General features: G+C 35.2%; 1 protein-coding gene across 1 annotated transcript in view; it reads left to right on the top strand.

Moving 5' to 3' along the window:
* The window catches only part of LOC114342869 (neurogenic locus Notch protein), a 490,390-nt gene that overhangs the window by 284,342 nt on the left and 186,693 nt on the right, over positions 1 to 19,355 (top strand). The window contains exon 5 of the mRNA XM_028293768.2: positions 11,209 to 11,342. Within this exon, the coding sequence (XP_028149569.1) occupies positions 11,209 to 11,342 (134 nt within the window). The remainder of the gene's footprint in view (positions 1 to 11,208; positions 11,343 to 19,355) is intronic.

Here is a 19,355-nt window from a genome sequence, read left to right as displayed (position 1 = left end):
ATTTTTTTCAAGAAATCAAATAAGTGAATGCAAAGAGAATTTTCCTAATTTCGAAGATGTTCCAGACGTTAAGCTGTCTCTAAGAGAAATTAGTACAAAATATTCTAAATTTTGAGGACAGTGATTTATAAAATACCAATGCAATAAGAAATGCTCTTTAAAACCATGTAAGTGTATAAGGTCAAACGTATTGTGCAACTCCAAATGCCATAATGATAATGCCTCAACATGCGAGAATAAACAATAATTTTTTTATTTTAATTACGACAATATAAAAATAATAAACATTATAATTAAAAAATGACGTTTTATTAATCATAATCTAACAAATTACGACATTTTAATAGCTGATCGGGGTTTGACTAGTCAAACCCCGATTTCATAAAATTAAATTTCGACCTTTGCCTGACCAACGTAGTCTCTCCTAGGTTTGACTAGTCAAAGGCCGAAACGGTAATTTATTTCGGGCTTTGACTAAGACCGTCAGTCAGATCTGAGGATTGCCTAGTCAAACCTAGGAGTGCCTGAAATTCGGGCTTTGACTATAACACATCTATACACTAAAATTTTATTATATCATTGTCTTTTGGTTATGGAAAAGTTGAACCTGAAACGGCAACTACGCAACATCAGTCAGCTTAGTTAGAAGAAGAGTCAAAGTATGAAACACTTGTGGAATACTTGTCATTACATTATTAATTATGGATTTGGCCGTTATAACTTATATCAAATGCATCACCGACAAGAATTCCTAAATCAAAGAGAATCAACACAATATTCATTCCTCATCAAGACTTTCATCTGTTATATCAAACGAACATCACCGATTTTATGAAATTCCTTCTATATACCTACTTTCTACGATCTTACATAGGTCAAATCAACTGAAAAGTTCAGAACATAATTTATGAACATTCCATTTAAGTTGATAATTCTGGCTCAATTGATGCATTAGCCCAGTATTATCTCTTCACAGGTCATACAATTGATTTTGAAGGAATAGCTGTAAACCGAGAAGACCCAAGCAGTTATATTTAACAAGATGAGAGAAACACCAGAAGACCAATTAGGAAAATACTAGGTGTCGTAATGTCCTGACGTTCACTCTCCACGTGAACACCACGACTCACAAAGAAGTAGCCGTACAAGCGAGCATTACAAGAAGAAGAAGCAAACTTATCTTCAAAACCAAAATCAGCTTGACCAATAGCACCATACTAGCAATACTGACATATGGATTGAAGAGATGATAACATCCGGTTACCTTCAACCTGAAGATGTTCCCCTTTAAGTCACAAGCAAGTTGTCAATCTACTAACCATTTTCCAGGTGCTACTTCATCTTTAATTATCAATATTTTTTCTTTAAATATTCTGTCTGATTTTCCTACCTTTGTTGTAATTGTGATGACAGTCTTGTCTTCAACTGTTCCAAAAATGTATTTGAAGTATTTCTATCTGTTTTCATCTCAATGGAATCTTAATATACGTAAGGTACTGATGTTATGGTTATTCTATTTTCCGTATCTTCTTTGTTTCGACATAATGGTCTTTGTATTGGTCAATTAGAATGTGTTAGTTGCCTACTTAGTGAAAGGTTGCCTATCAGCCACCGATATATAAATGCAGATATTTCTCATTTCGTCTTCTTTTACAAGCACTATCTGGTTGATATCAAAATATTGAAATAATGGTTTTAATTTCATACATACCTACTATACTTAATTCTTCATAGTTTAGTTAATTTGCTCGACTCTTTTACTAAACATTTTTTACAGCCAGGGATTGAAACGGGTGCAGAAAGGAAACCCTATAATGAAGTAGGTATCTTCATTTTATATCGTATTTAAATGAATTAGAAGAAATAATTTAAACTTGCCACAAAGTTGCGGGTTTTTTCACTAATAAAACTCTAAATTAACGTCGTGTGTCACCTCGGCGACAAACTCAGAATGGGATAAATTGGGAGAGTTTGCTTATTTATATATTTAGCCAGACTGTTTAAAAATGTAGTGCTAACAGTATTAAGATTCCTAGTTGTCATTGGAACTTATTTGTTTATATTACACGACGGTTTTCAACTTAAGGAAGTGGCTACAGGACATAAGTATTACACATTCTTCCAACTAGACCAAACACAAGTTAATGATATGAAAACTCAAGCAATAATGCAGCTGAATACAACTCTAACCAACAGTTTTAAGGACTAGAAAATTATAATGCCACAAAGTGCGATCCTGGACAAACCAACAAACAGTGTTGCCAATGTAAGTGCAATCGAAGATCCGGTTGCATATATCCTTTGTCAATTTCTTGGCAAATAAAAAACGAGTATTCTACATTATCAGCCTTGCCTCTGGGTAGGTTGCGATACTACTCAATCAAATCGTTCATTTTTCCATCCAATTATATATATAGCTACAATTACTAACACATCGAGTATTATACTGAATAAAAGAAAAAAATAGTCCGCTTCAACAATTACAGCAACAATATATTGCTCTGTGCCGTTATATGCGACCGGGTGTTATAAAATTATGTTTATTGTTATTTATGTGCATTAAACGACACTTAACTGCGAGTTGTTTTGCAAGATTGATTAACTGAAAAATATATATTTTTAGAGTAAATACGTTTATATGTATACCATTAACGATAATAATGGTTTTGTAAATAGATTGAAATTAAATATAATTGGTTTATTAGTATAAGTAATTTTATTAGGAAATTGAAAGAAAGAGTGCAGTTACAATTATATTTTTCTTGTGTTATTTTAGTTTTTCTTCTTTAACTAACACTCTTTTCTAACACTATTTTTATTCTATCTACCGCTGTTCTGAAGATTTCTATTGAACAACATTTACACCAGTCCTTTAAAATGTTCAACCATGACACCCTCCTTCTACCTACAACTCATTCCTCCTCTTATCTTTCTTTTTTTGTCCATTTCTCGCCGCAACTCTTCCGTGTTCCTTTTCTTATATATTCATGCTGTTCTAAACATTTTTCTGTAACACCTTTCAAATGACTGTAACTTGTTTATGTGTTCTTGCTCCAGTTCTGTTTGATTATTATTTTTTGAAATCCAGGTTCCCAGGTATTTGTATTTATGAACCCTTTCTATCGGTACATTTTCTAAATGTATTTTTGTTTGTATATTTTCTTTATTCTTCTTCTTCACGTGGCATATCAGAATTATCCTACGTTGGCGATCACCATTGCGAAGGCTTCTCGATCTTCTGCAATATGGAATAGTTGTCCTGCATTTGATACCTGAGTCCATTCACGAATGTTTTTTAACCATGAAACTTGTTTTTCCTACATATCTACGGCCCTCTATTTTGCCTTTAACACGTTGACGGACAGTGTTATTAATATTTGTTCCATTAATTGTTATTCCTTCACTTTCAGATAATACTGCTTCTTCAAGATAGATTCACTATATACACTGAATAGTAATGGAGACATAATACATCCCTGCTTAACTCCTCTCCTGATTTCAATATCTGAACTAGGTTCGTTATCGTTATCATTTACAATTTTTTTGCTTTTTGATTCCAGTAAAGGTTTGTTATTATTCTTAAGTCCCTTGGTTCTTTCAACCATTCTTCTTTCCCTTGCTTAATTTTGTTCCTTCTCTTCTTCTTCATGTGCCATCTCCTCAATCATCATGGCAATTCTCACTTTCGATACCGCTGCTCTAAGGAGATCATCTGAATTGCAGTTAAACCAAGCTCTCAAATTGTTTAACCAGGAGGTGCGTCTTCTTCCACGACTCCTTCTAAATTGTATTCTTGCTTCTATTATTAACTGCTACAAGTTATAACTCTCGCCCCTTATGACATGTCTCAAATATTGCATTTTTCTAACTTTCTTCTTCTTGTAGTGCCTATCCGTTTCGGATGTTGGCAACAATCATGGTAATCTGTACTTTGCACATTGCTGCTCTAAAAATATTTCTGGTTGTTGTGTTGAACCACGTACGTAGATTTTTCAGCCAGGAAATCCTTCGTCTTCCTGGCCCCCGCTTTCCTTCCACTTTTCCTTGAGATTAGTTGCAGCAGTCCATATCTTCCACTGTTCCTCATGATGTGACCGAGGTATTCGATTTTGGCTGTTTTTATTGTGATTAACAGCTCTTTTTCTTTTTGCATTCTCAGCAAAACACCCTGATTAGTAATGTGATCAGTATAAGATATCTTCCGAATTCGACGATAAAGCCACATTTCAAACGCCTCAATTTTTTTGCAGGTGGCGTCTGTGAGAGTCCACGACTCAACTCCGTACAACAGTATAGGAAAGATATAACATCGTAGTAACCTGATTTTTATGGGTATCGACAAGTCATGACATTTGAATAACTTTGCCATTTTTTGAAATGCAGATCTTGCTTTCTCTATCCTACATTTGACTTCTATGGAATGGTCCCAATTTCCATTGTCGTTCGTACCAAGGCAGGTGTATGTTTTTACTCTTTCTGTTTGTTGACCGTTCACACTGATTCGTCCAAATTGCTGTTCCTTCTTAGAGATCATCATACATTTTGTTTTCTTAGTGTTCAGCGAAAGACCGTGTCTCTGACTGACTTCTGCGATTCTGTTCATTAACTCTTGGAGGGCTTCAGTACTGTCAGCGAATACCACTGTGTCGTCTGCGTATCTTATGTTATTGATACATTCTCCGTTAATTCGAATTCGAGCTTAACATCGTCCACTGCTTCTTGAAAGATTTCCTCAGAGTAGATGTTAAACAGCAGTGGTGATAGTATACATCCCTGACGCACCCCACGTTTGATTTTGATATCATCGGATTCTCCTGCCTCTGTCCGGATAGATGATGTTTGATTCCAGTACAGATTGCTGATAATCCCTAAATCACAAGTGTTCATTCCAATATTGTTTAGTATCTCCATCAGCTTGTCGTTCTTTACAGTATCGAACGCTTTATGGTAATCAATAAAACATGCATAAATATCGCAATTTACGTCTCTACATCGTTGAAATAGCACTTGTATACTAAATAGAGCCTCTCTTGTACCCACTACATTTCGAAAACCAAACCGTGTACGGCTGATTTTTCTTCGCACAGTCTATGTACGAGGCGTGTTTTTTAAGTAAGTACCGTTTTGGAATTAGAAGAAGACCTGCAAAGATATGGCAATAATTTTATTTTTACATGAAAGCCTGTACCTTAATCTACTTTTCTACATAATTTCCGTGAATATTGAGGCACTTGTCATAACGTGGTACCAGTTTTTGAATACCCTCCTGATAAAATTCTGCCGCCTGACTTGTTAACCACTGCATCACAAATGTTTTGACTTGTCTTGTTTGTGAAAAATCGTCTTGAAGACGCTGACCGCCCAGGTGTTTCTTCAAGTGCAGGAAAAATGGTAGAGGATGATCTAGAGTTTCCCATTTAAATGATTTGATGAGATCTTTGGTCTGATTAGCCACATGTGGACGGGCATTGTCATGCAGCAAAACGATACCCTTACTCAACTTGTCACGTCTTTTGTTCTGGATTGCACGACGCAGATTTTTCAATGTCTCACAATAAGACGCTGCATTGATTGTCTCATTACGAGGCAGAAACTCCACTAGCAATACTCCTTTTCTGTCCCAAAAAACTGTGCACATGATTTTCCGGGCAGAAAGAGTGGGGACGCCCACTCCGTTCTTCATCATGCACATTTGTGCGGCCATCTTTAAATGCTCTCACCCATTTCCTTATATTCCATCACTCATAATGTTTTGTCCGTAAACTTCAATGATCTCACGATGAATATCGATCGGTTTTACGCCTTTAGCACTAAGAAATCGTATAACAGCCCGTACTTCACAATCAGCGTGACTCACGATTGTTGGAGGCATCTTAAACACTGGAGTAAACAAGTATACAATGAAGAATCAGACTGTAATGGCGTCAGTGCGTAGACAAGAGATGTAGGTAACCAGCGCTCATGCGCGGAACGCCGACCGTAGCGCTGCGGCGGCGGAATCGCAAAACGGTACTTACATAAAAAACATGCCTCGTATATATCGTTTGATGTATAATTTTTAGAAACAATTTTAAAATATGGCTCATTAAGCTGATGGTTCGGAAATCACTGCAGGATACGGATTTTGTTTTGTTTGGTAAAGCAGTAAACGTCGACTTCAGCCATGTTCTTGGTATCACTCCGCTTAAATATATTTCATTAAATATTTTGGTAAGGCGTTGAGTACCGTCGGTGTTAAATAGTATTATTAATTCAGCATATATTATGCATTGTCAGGTCCAGGAGCTGTGCCATCTTTTAGTTGTGAAATTGCTCTTTCTACTTCATCTGATGTGACTGGTAAGTGGTCATCACATATGCAGGATGGAGGTTGTTCGGATCTAGTACCATCAAAGAGTTCCTGTGTGTATTTTGTCCATATGCAGATTTCTTGATTTCTGTCTTTCTAACTTTAATCGTATTCAAAACCTCTCTTTCTTTTCCTAGCCTTCTCAACACCTTCCTTCTCTTATATTAATTCGATAAATAGATTTGTATTTGTGGTTGTCAGTTTCAGTGGAGTAATAAAATTATCGTCGATCCTGATTTTAATATCGCAGAACATTCTGTATTTTACTATTTTATATGTAAAAGCTTGTTAAAAAGTCAACCAACACTGTTTAACAGAGAGCTTTAAGCGTCTAAAGTTGTTAGAAGAGTTAATTAATAGCTTGCACTAGCTGCAGTGTTCTTCGTACACTGGGAGAACCTGATTTAACATTTATTGGTATAAATCTTCTCCCCAGAAGATACCAATTAAAATGCTACGAATAATTATAATAAATCAGTCGTGTCTGTTGAAACAAATGGCAAAAATATTGTAATTAGTATCATATAAAAGGTGCTAGTTCTCGAATAATATTGTAAGTAGGAACATTAGAAAGCAGCGAGATTTATTTTTAGTGTTTAGTGTTAAGTTTAGTGGACAAAGCGGCAATAATAAAAATGAATGATGCCTAGAGATTAATATCACAATATTACAAATTAAAAAGAACAGAGATATGTATAATTTACTTCCTAATATTATCATGCAGTACAGGATCATAATCGAATCATATCGAAATTAAGTGAAAATGGTGTTCAACATCCTATCCATTCATTTTTAAGCAGTACAATCCCTAGGGATAATAGCCATAGCGCCATGGCGCTCAAAATCCTATTCTTGAGTAAGGTGGATTAGTCCTCTATATCATTTATAGTTTGATGTGTTTCTTTGTGGCGAGCTATAAAAATAACGTGGTATCAGCAGAAAATCAGTGGCCCTCTGACTACCCTAGAGAACCTACTGTCTTACTCGCTGAAGTCAAAGATGCAATTAAATCACTAAAGAAAAATAAATCCCTAGGCATTGATTCAATACCATGTGAAATACTACAGTTACTAGGTGACAAAGGATTACATATCATCCATTCTATCTGTGTCGCTGTTTGGAATTCAGGAAAATGGCCATCTGATTGGTGTACCTCAATTTATATCCCGCTACACAAAAAAGGAACTACTACCAGATGTGAAAACTACCGCACACTATCACTAATAACACATGCTAGTAAAATCTTGTTACACATCATCAAAAACAGATTAAAAACCTATCTACATTACCAAATACCTCAGGAACAAGCGGGGTTTGTAAAGGGTAAAGGTACAAGGGAACAAATCCTGAACCTGAGACAACTCATTGAAAAGTCTACAGAATTTCAAGTACCTATGATTATATGCTTCGTTGACTACCAAAAGGCATTTGATTGTGTAAGCTGGATAAATCTGTGGTCAATTTTGATAGAAATGGGCGCACCAATGCACCTGGTGACACTTATTACAAATCTGTACTAGTTCAATATAGCGACAGTATGACTAGATTATAAGTTCTCAAATAAATTCAAGGCCGAGAGAGGTGTTAGACAAGGATGCGTGTTGTCACCTGACTTATTTAACATTTATGGTGAACATGTCATGAGGATGGTTTTAGAAGGATGGGCCGGTGGAGTAACAGTAGCTGGTAGGAAAATCTCCAATTTAAGATTTGCTGATGACACTACACTTATAAGCAGCAAATGAGCAAGAAATGCTTGATCTCCTGCGAAGAGTTGAGTACGAAAGCAATAAAGTTGGTCTGAAAATCAATAAAGCTAAAACAAAAATAATGGTGGTCGACAGATTCGACACTATTCAACTGACAAACATGTTACAAGAATACCAGATAGTAAACACCTTTTTCTATGTGGGGTCTAGTATAACTAACGATGGTAACTGTGAAGCAGAAGTTCGGAGACGTATTGGTATGGCAAAAAATGCGATGAGTCGCCTAACTAAAGTTTGGAAAGACAGATCGATCTCTCAAAATATCAAGATTAGACTGGTGAACGCCCTTGTATTCTCAATATTTCTATACGGAGCAGAGACTTGGACTCTTCGCGCATGCGAGCGCCAAAAAATTGATGCTTTTGAGAGAACTTCAAGGCCGTCAGGATTGCACACTTTCTAAAGTAATTTCTCTGGTTTTATCCAACTTATATTTTTCAAATATATTTTGATTATTCTTACAGTTGTATATGTTGTTTATTTTTGAAAATGTAGTTTATTCCCTAGAGATTACCTATTGTTAACTTATCAAATTGAAAAGTACCAATTCTCCTAAAAAGTAATGTGAGAGTACCAGATAAGTGCACTTGATAACCCGATTAGTTACGGCCTGTCAAATAATCCATCCTTAGACGGTTTCCAGCACACGAAAGATGAGATCAATTCAATAGGCACTACAAATGTTACAAACGAAGTACTGCATTCGCTACAACCGAACTGAAATATGTACAAACAAATAAACTGCTGCTGCGTTTGCAGTGGAACTACCTCTCTCGGCTCGGTATATCTGCGTTCGTTTAAGGAAGACACGATTTACTAATTATAGAACATTGTTAGCATAATTAATGTTGTTATTTTGCACTTTGCGAGTAGCTGAAAGGTCGTAGAGGAGGTACTTTGAATGTCATTCATTATTCAGGAGACAGTAATTAGTGTATTTAGTTGGTCAATGTCACGTTTGCGGTGATTTTGTCTCTTTGTGTAATTGTCACATTCCGAACTAGATCGTACTATTCAAATGAACCAAATATAGCGGATGAGTGCTTTAGTACAGCCACCTGGGAAATGGAACTTGTTTATTAAAAAAACGTTTATGTCTTCGCCATAAAATAATGTATTTATTTATGTATATTATCTTCTCACAGTCCATAAAATTCATTGTTAATATCTAGAAAGAGAAAATACAAACATAAATGTCGGATCTTACACACAAATAGTCCAGGAAAAAAGGGTTTTTGTTGGTACTTCTGCCTCTTGCATCCAATCCCTATGGCAACGTTTTAGTTCCTCAGTCTAGCGTTTTGGTGGACGACCTCTGCTTTGGTAGACATCATCTATTGGTCTTCATTCCAGTATCCACTTTTACCATCTGTTAGCTACGTGAGTTGAAAAGCTACGTGCATTTCCACTTCAGTGTTGCTATTCTCTCTACAGCATCAGCCACTCCTAATCTTGGTCGTAGCTGGCGGGATCTTGTCTTGCAGGAAAACGTCTAACACAACATGCTTCATCGTATTTTGAGCCACACGGAGCATTTGCACTGTTCTCCTTGTCATGATCAACACTTCTGCTTCGTAAGTCAACACTGGCAAAACACACTGATGATTAAAGGTTTTCTGTTAAGACATATTGGTATGCCGGATGATTTGAAAATGTGGTTCAACTAGCCAAAGGCTGCCCAAATCAGTTTTGTATGACGGAGAAGCTCAATGGTTTGGTTATCTTTTCCTATGAGAAGCTCGTGACATATTTATAAGCCATTATCTTGGTACTGGGGGTTGTTACCCCCGATGATGGGGTTGATTAAGTTGAAAACACTATTTAAAAGACATATATTTATTTGAAACACTAAATACTCCAGTAACTAGTTGGTGGACAAAGTCTATGATCTAACCCCGTCGATGTCTGAATAATGAATCCATTCCTTCTTTACTTTCTCCGCATTTATAAATAAATCGTAATTGTTTTGTTATGATTGACGACACCCGAATGTGACCGTGAATTTTTAATAATATTAGAATCGCTGACTATGGAGTTTTCAAAACGAGTGGCCTACATTGCAACATCAATGTCACCTATTTATCTAATGTAAACAATGCATGTAGACAATGTTTAAGACTTTTAAAAATTAAATCGATATGGATTACTCTTATTTTTTGATGCTAATATAAATCGTGTACACCTTTTTCTTCTTAAGGTGCCTATCCGTTCCGGATGTTGGCGATCAGCATGGCTATCCTAACTTTGCTTGCTGCTATTCTGAATAGTCCGGTTGCCGATGCACTTTCTCAGGTTTTGAAGCCAAGATATTCGTCTTCTCCCTGGTCCTCTCTTTCCAAATACCTTGCCTTGAAGAATGAGTTGCAACAAGCCATATCTCTGTTCATTTCTCATAACATGGCCAAGATATTCCAGTTTGCGCTCTTTGATTGTGTTAATAATCTCGCATTCCTTGCCTATTCTACGTAGAACCTCAACATTAGTCACACGATCCACCCACGAAATTCTTAAAATGCGCCTGTAACACCACATCTCGAATGCCTCGAGTTTTCTCAAAGAAGCCTCGGAAAGTGTCTAGGCCTCTACTCCGTATAATAACGTAGAAAATACATAGCATCTGATGATAGAGATTTTGGTAGCAAGAGGTAAATCGTGGCTTCTGAAAAGAGACCTCATCATTATGAACGCTGATCTCGCTTTTCCTATGCGTTGTTTTATTTCACTTAAGTGGTCCCACTGGCTGTTTATGTTGTTACCAAGGTATGTGTAGCTGTCGACCCTGTTAATTAGTTGTTGGTTAAACTACAGCGTCGTCGGTATATCTAATGTTGTTCAGACGCACTCCATTGACTAATACGCCTTCCTGTGGTTCTCCCAGCGCTTGCTATACACCTGGTCTATGAATATTGTTCCTACACATATATCTTTGCTGACTACAAGATTTGTCATCATCTAGGACCTAGGTTTTAGATATATTTATTTTTAATATTTATATAACTGCTGCTATTATTTCTCAATTAATCCAGATTTTGCCATATATTATATAGTTAATAAAATTTCATCTTTGTAACACTTTTACTTTTGTTTCAGATGTACCTGTAACGAGGGCTATACGGGCCAAAATTGCGAAAGCGAATACATCCCGTGCGAACCTAGCCCATGTCAAAATGACGGCCAATGCCGAACGAGAGACAAACACACATACACCTGCGATTGTCCTAAAGGTAAGTCCTAGTGTTTTTGACATAAATAAAGTTTAGCATTTTACAACAAAACTTTTCTTTTGCCTTCGAGCAAAATTAATAAGTGAAGCAAGTAAAGAATATAATTTAAAATGGATCAATTATTATGAACAGCGTATTCGGTTCAAATAATTCTTTGTCTTTGATCCGATTGCGGGGCAATTACATCAGTAAGTTTGAGCCGGATAGAAAAAAATGTTATAAATAGTTATATATCTAGAAGGTGAAGTGCCTACGTAGAATCTGTTTTTCTATTATTGAAAGCCCTTTTTATGTTCTCCTATACGTTTGTCAAAGGTTCTGCCAGTTTGACCGATGTAAGTTTTTGGACAGTACCATATGTCAGTTTGTATATACCACTCTGTAACTTCTTTTAGCTCTTATTGTTCTTATCGTTTTATTGTCAGGTAAAATGAATTTCGATCAAGTAACTGCCGAATTATAATAAATAAGTGTTTTTGTGTACAATGTGACACATAGATCGACCAGTAAGTGGGTACCTCTTACCTCTCTTTCTCTCTCTCTCTTGTCGTTTTACCATTACTGAGGATCGTGATTTCTTCCAATATTCCTAACAACTTTTTTCCATTGGTTTTTATCTTCAGCTGCTCTAAGAGCTTTGCAGAATGAGTCTCCAACTGAATTCTTAATTTGGTCGGACCATCTAGTTGGTGATCGTCCTCTTGATCTTCTCCCGGAATGTTTCCAGAAACAATTAATCTCTCCAAACTATCGTCATCTCTGCGAACCACATGACCGAAGAATTGCAGAATTCGTTGCAGACATATTGTGGACAGCCTTTTTTAAATATCGAGTTGGTTTAGAATGGAAACGTTTGTCGTATGAGCTGTCCAAGGTATGCGCAACATTTTTCTCCAGCACCACATCCACCACCTCGCTCGCGTGCGCGAAGAATCTCATCTTGATATTTTGAGAGATAGATCTGTCTTTCCAAACTGTAGTTAGGCGACTCATCGCATTTTTTGCCATACCAATACGTCTCCGAACTTCTGCTTCACAGTCACCATCGTTAGTTATGCTAGACCAAAGATGTTTACTATCTGGTATTCCTGTAACATGTTAGTCAGTTGAATAGCGTGGAATCTGTCGACCACCATTGTTTTTGCCTTAGCTTTATTGATTTTCAGGCCAACTTTATTGCTTTCGTACTCAACTCTTCGCAGGGGATCAAACATTTCTGACTCATTTGCTGCCACAAGTGTAGAGTGTAGTGTTATCAGCAAATCTTAAATTGGAGATTTTCCTACCAGCTACTGTTACTCCGCCGGCCCATCCTTCTAAAGCCATCCTCATGAGATGTTCACCATAAATGTTGAATAAGTCAGGTGAGAACACGCATCCTTGTCTAACACCTCTCTCGGTCATGAATTGGTTTGAGAACTTCTGTTCTATAACATTTATAGTCATACTGTTGCTATATTGGACTGGTATAGATTTTTAATAAGTGTCACAAGGTGCATTGGTGCGCCCATTTCTATTAAAATGGACCACATATTTATCCAGCTCACACAATCAAATGCCTTTTGGTAGTCAACGAAGCATATAATCATAGGTAGTTGAAATTCTCTAGACTTTTCATTGAGTTTTCTCAGGTTCAGGATTTGTTTCCGTGTACCTTTACTCTTTACAAACCCCGCTTGTTCCTGAGGTATTTGGTAATGTAGATAGGTTTTTAATGTGTTTTTGATGATATCCAATAACATTTTACTAGCATGTGTTATTAGTGACAGTGTGCGGTAGTTTTCACATCTGGTAGTAGTTCCTTTTTTGTGTAGCGGGATATAAATTGAGGTACACCAATCAGATGGCCATTTTCCTGAATTCCAAACGGCGAGAATAAGCTTTCCTATTATAAAGCATATAGAAACAAAAATGCTTTCGACAGTTTTTCTTCCTTTTCAATTAAAATCATAAACAACTCGAGACACTAACTAAAACATTGTATCATTAAAATATTACACACAAAAACGTCGCAGGCAATCTTCTTTTTCATATTTTAACGACCAGATATGATGCCTTCAGTAATTTCTGTCGTCAAAAGGCAATATAATCTTGTGTTGTAAATCGATTCTTTAGAATATTGTGAAGCGCATTTGAATGCGCTTTGTGCTACAATGTTTTTCTTGGACGAAGCATTTTTTTATTACTTCTCTTCTCGTCAGACATGATTTGCATTTAGATTGAGCAATGCGACTTTGAATAATTTTAATAAGTATGAGCCTATTGTGTCATTAAATGAATAGATGTAACCGTAAAGACATTAAAATGGTTTATTTTGATATAATAACCTAAACAAAAACTAGGAAGTATTCAAACTATATATATGAGCAATATTTTTACTTTTAGAAGGATTAGAAACCGTGAATATTTCATCCTACCAATTACTCTTTTTCCAGATATTCTTCATCTCAATCTTCATCAAGTCACCTTCGACTTGACTTACTCTGTTTAAGACTTCTATGTTAGAAATGCTTTGAATTCTAGAGCGGATACTAATAGAGTCCTTAATCGGACTGACAATCTTCCATACAGGCAACAACCCGCCTATGAACAAGCAAAATTACTTCTAAAAAGAAAGAAGAAGAAGAAGGCTTCTTCTATGCAAATAAAGTACTTCCTGATAAACTATGCAACTTAATTTTCGCATTTGTAAATTATTTGCTTCTACTTAAAAATACACACAAAAAGTTGATTAGAATCTATACGATTTTTGTATACATAAATATAGGCCTGGATCCCGCATACCAAAAAAAGTTTATTAATAGCAAGCTGAAAAGCTTAACGGTGTCTAGGCGGACAAACTTTGATGTATGGGAACACTGGAACAGGGGAAGTTTTAATTGTGGAACAGGTTACAGGTTTCGAACGTCAGACTACGAAAACGTCCCATGTATGTTGTCGGACAGAACTTCCAATTGATTTGTTACCCTTTCATTAAACTCTCATGCAAAAATCAGACTGTCATGTACCACCAACATAATTCCTGTCATTTGACATGTTCTACGTGTCGGACTCATTAAAATGCCCAAAATATTTGTCGAACAAACATTTTTTCATATATTATATAAAGTTTGCTATTGAATAAACTTAAAAACAAACCTGCTAGTTTTCACAATCATAAACTTGTCGGGATGGCACTTTCCACAATTAAAACTTTCCCTGTTCCAGTGTTCACATACATCAAAGTTTGTCCGATTAGACACCGTGAAGCTATTAACAAATTTTAAGCTTGCTATTAATAAACTTTTTTTTAGTACGCGGGATACAGGCCTAATATTTGAGCATTCAATTACACACTTTTGAGAATTTTACACACCGTCTGAACCTTTCAAAATAATCTCACACTGAAGTCAAAACTTTTCTTTATGAATAATTCATAACGGCTCATTAACATCGGACAGATATTGATTTTAATTTTGGGATTAACTTTTATGTTTTTCGTTTATTTGTATATTTCGTTGGGGCACCGGTGTCGCAGCATGTCACTTCGGCTTCGGGTTATTATATTAAACAAAATGGCCTGTCCGGACGAAAATTCTCGTTATAAATTCAGAATTGTTATTACGAATGTTACGAAACGCCAGTATGGGGCTTGATTACGAGGACGATTTACAATGTGACCTATGCAGATGACACAAGAAACACTACACAAAGAGCCAAATTAGTCCAGTCGGGTTAGACGAATAACAGGCCTAACCTTGCATTAGGAGCTGCCCCAAATTTTATTTTTCTAATATTTAGGGAGGGTCAATATTAGTCCAAATTTAAAATCTCGACTGAATTCCACCGTTGCGTTAGCCGCTATCTTGATTTTAAACGAGAACCGTTTTTGCTCAATATCCGCCATTTTCAATTTTTTGACAAAAAGTGTAGAACCTAAAATTGTTGTAAATGCGATTTTATATAATTTCATTTATTATAATTTTTTTCGTGCGGTCGATATTTTCCGAGTTATGAGGGGAAAATAGTGACAGTTGGAGCATAATTATTGTATTGTTGAATTATCTCGTTTATTGTTAGTTTTACAACAAATATGTACCTATACAAAAATGAAGAGAATTAAATTCTACACAATTTCGATTTCTTTCATTTTTTTGCTATAATTAATATTTAAGGTAGTACGTATGCGTTAATGGCGCGAGCGTAAGACCGGATTGATTTTATAGCAAATGTTTTTGTTCAATATCTACGCCATTTTCAACTAAAATTGTTCAAAATATAATTTCCTACAATTTCTTTTTAACAATTTTTTTCATGCAGTTGATATTTTCCGAGTTACATGGGAAAATAGTAAAAAGTGGTGGGGGGAGCATAATTATTGAATTGAATTTTGTTTGCGAGCTGCCCCAAATTTTTTAATTCTATCCTTTAGGAGAGATCAATAGTAGTGTAAATTTAAAATCTCGACTGAATTCCGCGGTTGCATTAGCCGCCATATTGATTTTAAATGAGAACTGTTGTTGCTTAATATCTCCGCCATTTTCAACTTTTCGACATAAATAGTGGGAAAGAAAATTGTTGGAAATGCAATTTCCTACAATTTCTTTGGCACAATTTTTTTATACGATCAATATTCTCCGAGTTAAGGGGGACAATAATGGAAGCGGAGGGGAAGCATAATTATTGAATTGTCTCATTTATTATTAACTTTTCGACATAATTGTACATAAACAAAAATAAAGAGAATTATATTTTATACAATTTTTGAAACTTCCAATGAAACATCAACCAAACTAAGTATATAAAAGACATAAAAAGACATTATATGCATTAAGTTCACTTAATTTTATTAACTAGCGGGTTTTATTGGTTGAATTTGTCTGTCGATATTTTGAGTTTTATATCAGCTAAAATATCGTGATGTTTCAACATTTTTTTTTTAATTTTGGACCCTGTTGGGGGGAATTTTCCCATCCCCCCCTTGTAGACCCGCCATTGGTTCTCTCGAAAAATTGTAGTAAATCGTAATTGCAACAATTTCAGTTCTTACACTTTTTGTCGAAAAGTTGAAAATGGCGGAGATATTCAACAAAAACAATTGCTACAAAATCAATCAGGTCTTACGCTCGCACCTTTACCACATACGTACTACCTTAAATATTGATTTTATCAAAAAAATTAACGGCATCAAAATTGTACAAAATTTAATTCTCTTCATTGTTGTATAGGTATATATTTGTTGTAAAACTAATAATAAACGAGATAATTTAATAATTCAATAATTATGCTACAACAGTCACTATTTTGCCCTCATAACTCGGAAAATATCGACCGCACGAAAAAAATAAATTATAATATATGAAATTATAGAAAATCGCATTTTCAACAATTTCAGTTTCTACACTTTTTGTCAAAAAATTGAAAATGGCGGAGATATTAAGCAAAAACGGTTCTCGTTTAAAATCAAGATGGCGGCTAACGCAACGGTGGAATTCAGTCGAGATTTTAAATTTATACTAATATTGACCCTCCCTAAAGATTAGAAAAATAAAATTTGGGGCAGCTCCAAATGCAAGGTCAAATGCTATCCCGACTGGGCTAAATAGAAAAGTCAGAATAAGCTCTTATGCTCTAGTCCGCGTTTTCAAATGTTTCTCCCTGTGTGTCCTATACATATGAGCAATATTTTCACGTTTCTACCACTTTTGTAGGGGACGGGGTCCGCGGATTTTTACCAAATTTTAGTGTATTATTGTACCTTAAAATTTTTTTTCTGAGATATGCCCCTCGAAAGGATGAAAAAAAGCTTTTTCTTCTTCTTCTTTTGTATAGACATGACTCTGTCTGTTTTTTAATGTGCCTCTAGTAAGTTGTCGTTCCATCGTTTCCGTGGTCTTCCCACTGATCGTCTTCCTATTGGGGAACCGTATCTCGCTTTCTTGACTACCCTATTTGTTGTTATTCGGCTTAATGGCCATTCCATTCTATTCTTCTGTTTCTTACCCAGTTATTAATATTATCCACCTTGCATCTCCGTTGTATATATGTACTTCTAGTTCTGTCCCAGAGTCTTACCATCGATTTTTCGAAGGGTTTTTATCTCCGCTTTTTCGAGCAATATTTTTGTCCTCTCTGTGTCGGGTCGTGTTTCTGCCGCTTATGTCGTTATTGGTCTGATGACTGTTTTGTAAATTCTGCCTTTCATTTCTTTTCCGATATTGTGTCATTCAGGCAACCTGCGTCTCTGTTTGCTCTATTCACTTGATCTTCCACTTCTGTTTCGAGCCTTCCGTAGCTAGATAGTGTGATGGCTAGGTATTTAAACTCCATCACTTGTTCTATTATCTGACCTTCCAGCTCCAATTTACATCTTATTGAATCTGCTGTTATAACAATGCATTTTTTTTTTTGGAGAAATGAACATGTTAAATTTTCTGGCGGTTATGTTAAATTGGCGCAGCATCTGTAAATCATCTTCACTTTCAGAGATTAGTATTGCATCGTTTGCATAGCAGATTATTTTAAGAAAAATAGCTTATCATTAATAATTGTTTCTTATCCCCTTTTGTCATCCATTCTTCTGATATTCTGATCTGCCATCCGAACTATTCTTTCTGAGACATATTTAGCCTTCTTGGTTTGCAAAGTTTTGGTGTACTAACATAATTTGACCTTTTCTTCTTATTTCTTTGTCTCGTTAAAGTGAAGAGATATGGATATTTTTCTCTTCAAGTTCTTTTCTTTGTATCTTAAGTTGAACACTAAATAAGAGTTGAACTTATCTTCAAGAGGTTCCGATAGATATTTCAAGTCAAAAAAGGACAGTGACTCTTTTATTTTCCTGTGTATTTTGACAAATCTTATCGAATAAATTTTAGTTTTATCAACAAGAAGGCCAAAAGATTTCCCACATCAATATATTCTATATTTCCATTGCATAATAAATATGTTATTCAAATCAGTTCTCTAATTTAATTACCATTTTCTACAAATAATCCAAAATGTTTCTCACTCTAGTTATTTCAGTTTATAAGTGTATCAACACTATTTGAACAGGCTAATGTATGATATTGGTTATTTAAAATAGGAGCTATCACTCTTAAAACGGAATAATTCAAGTATTATTTGCATTGGGTATCTTGTTTCTATTCTGGTACACGATAGTTATGTTTGTTTATGGTAATTAAACACCATCGTTAATCAAGTATCTATTTAAATAAGGAACGGATCCGTTTTACAAGAACGTTGACGAGGAAAATCAAGTCAAATAAGATTTTTATTTATAAACAATCCAAGAAGATTTAACATTGATCGATTGATAACAGGCTACACTAAGAAGAATAATTTATCAGTTTAATTATGAAATAGAAATTCTTTATTAATGTTCGAACTTCCAAATTAATTTGGTGATAAAATTCCTTTTATCATTTTTTGCGCGAGGTAGTGGTTATAGACCAGGGCCGATAGTTTTTGATTTAGTTTTTTCTATATTTACACCTTTTTCACATAATCTCAAAATGTATGCGAAAAATTGAGATTACCGGGTTTTTGGTTTTTTATTTTTCTCTTTCACAAATATTTTTTCCTTACCTTATACCTTTTTATGTACCAACCACATTTTCCACATCAATTTTTTTTTTAATTAAAATATTTAGTTATTTTTTTCATTATTTGAATTTAATATCGAAAAAGCATCCTAATTTTCAATCGAAAAAAATTCTCACGTCAAAATATCTGCTTTTCTAAGGTCGGTGTGCTTTTTATTCATTGAAATCTCTACTTTATGATGGTGTAAAAATATATACGTTACTATGGCGAATTTTCCAAAAAAAAAGAAAACACTCTAATTCGAATTTTTTTTGAATCCTGTAAAATTTCAAGGGATTTATTAAAATTTGCCGTTTAATTACTAGTGTAGTCAGTAAAGGTGGATATGAGCTATTACCTCCGATTTCGTTGAACCTTTATCGATTTGGATGAAAATTGGTGAGTGGTTAGAGGATATCTCGAAAGAACAAAGGTGACATGATTCCA

The sequence above is a fragment of the Diabrotica virgifera genome, chromosome 5, assembly GCF_917563875.1.
Source record: "Diabrotica virgifera virgifera chromosome 5, PGI_DIABVI_V3a".
NCBI lineage: Eukaryota > Metazoa > Arthropoda > Insecta > Coleoptera > Chrysomelidae > Diabrotica > Diabrotica virgifera.
Note: the sequence above shows the minus strand (reverse complement) of the source record. Positions and strands in the feature narration are given on the sequence as shown.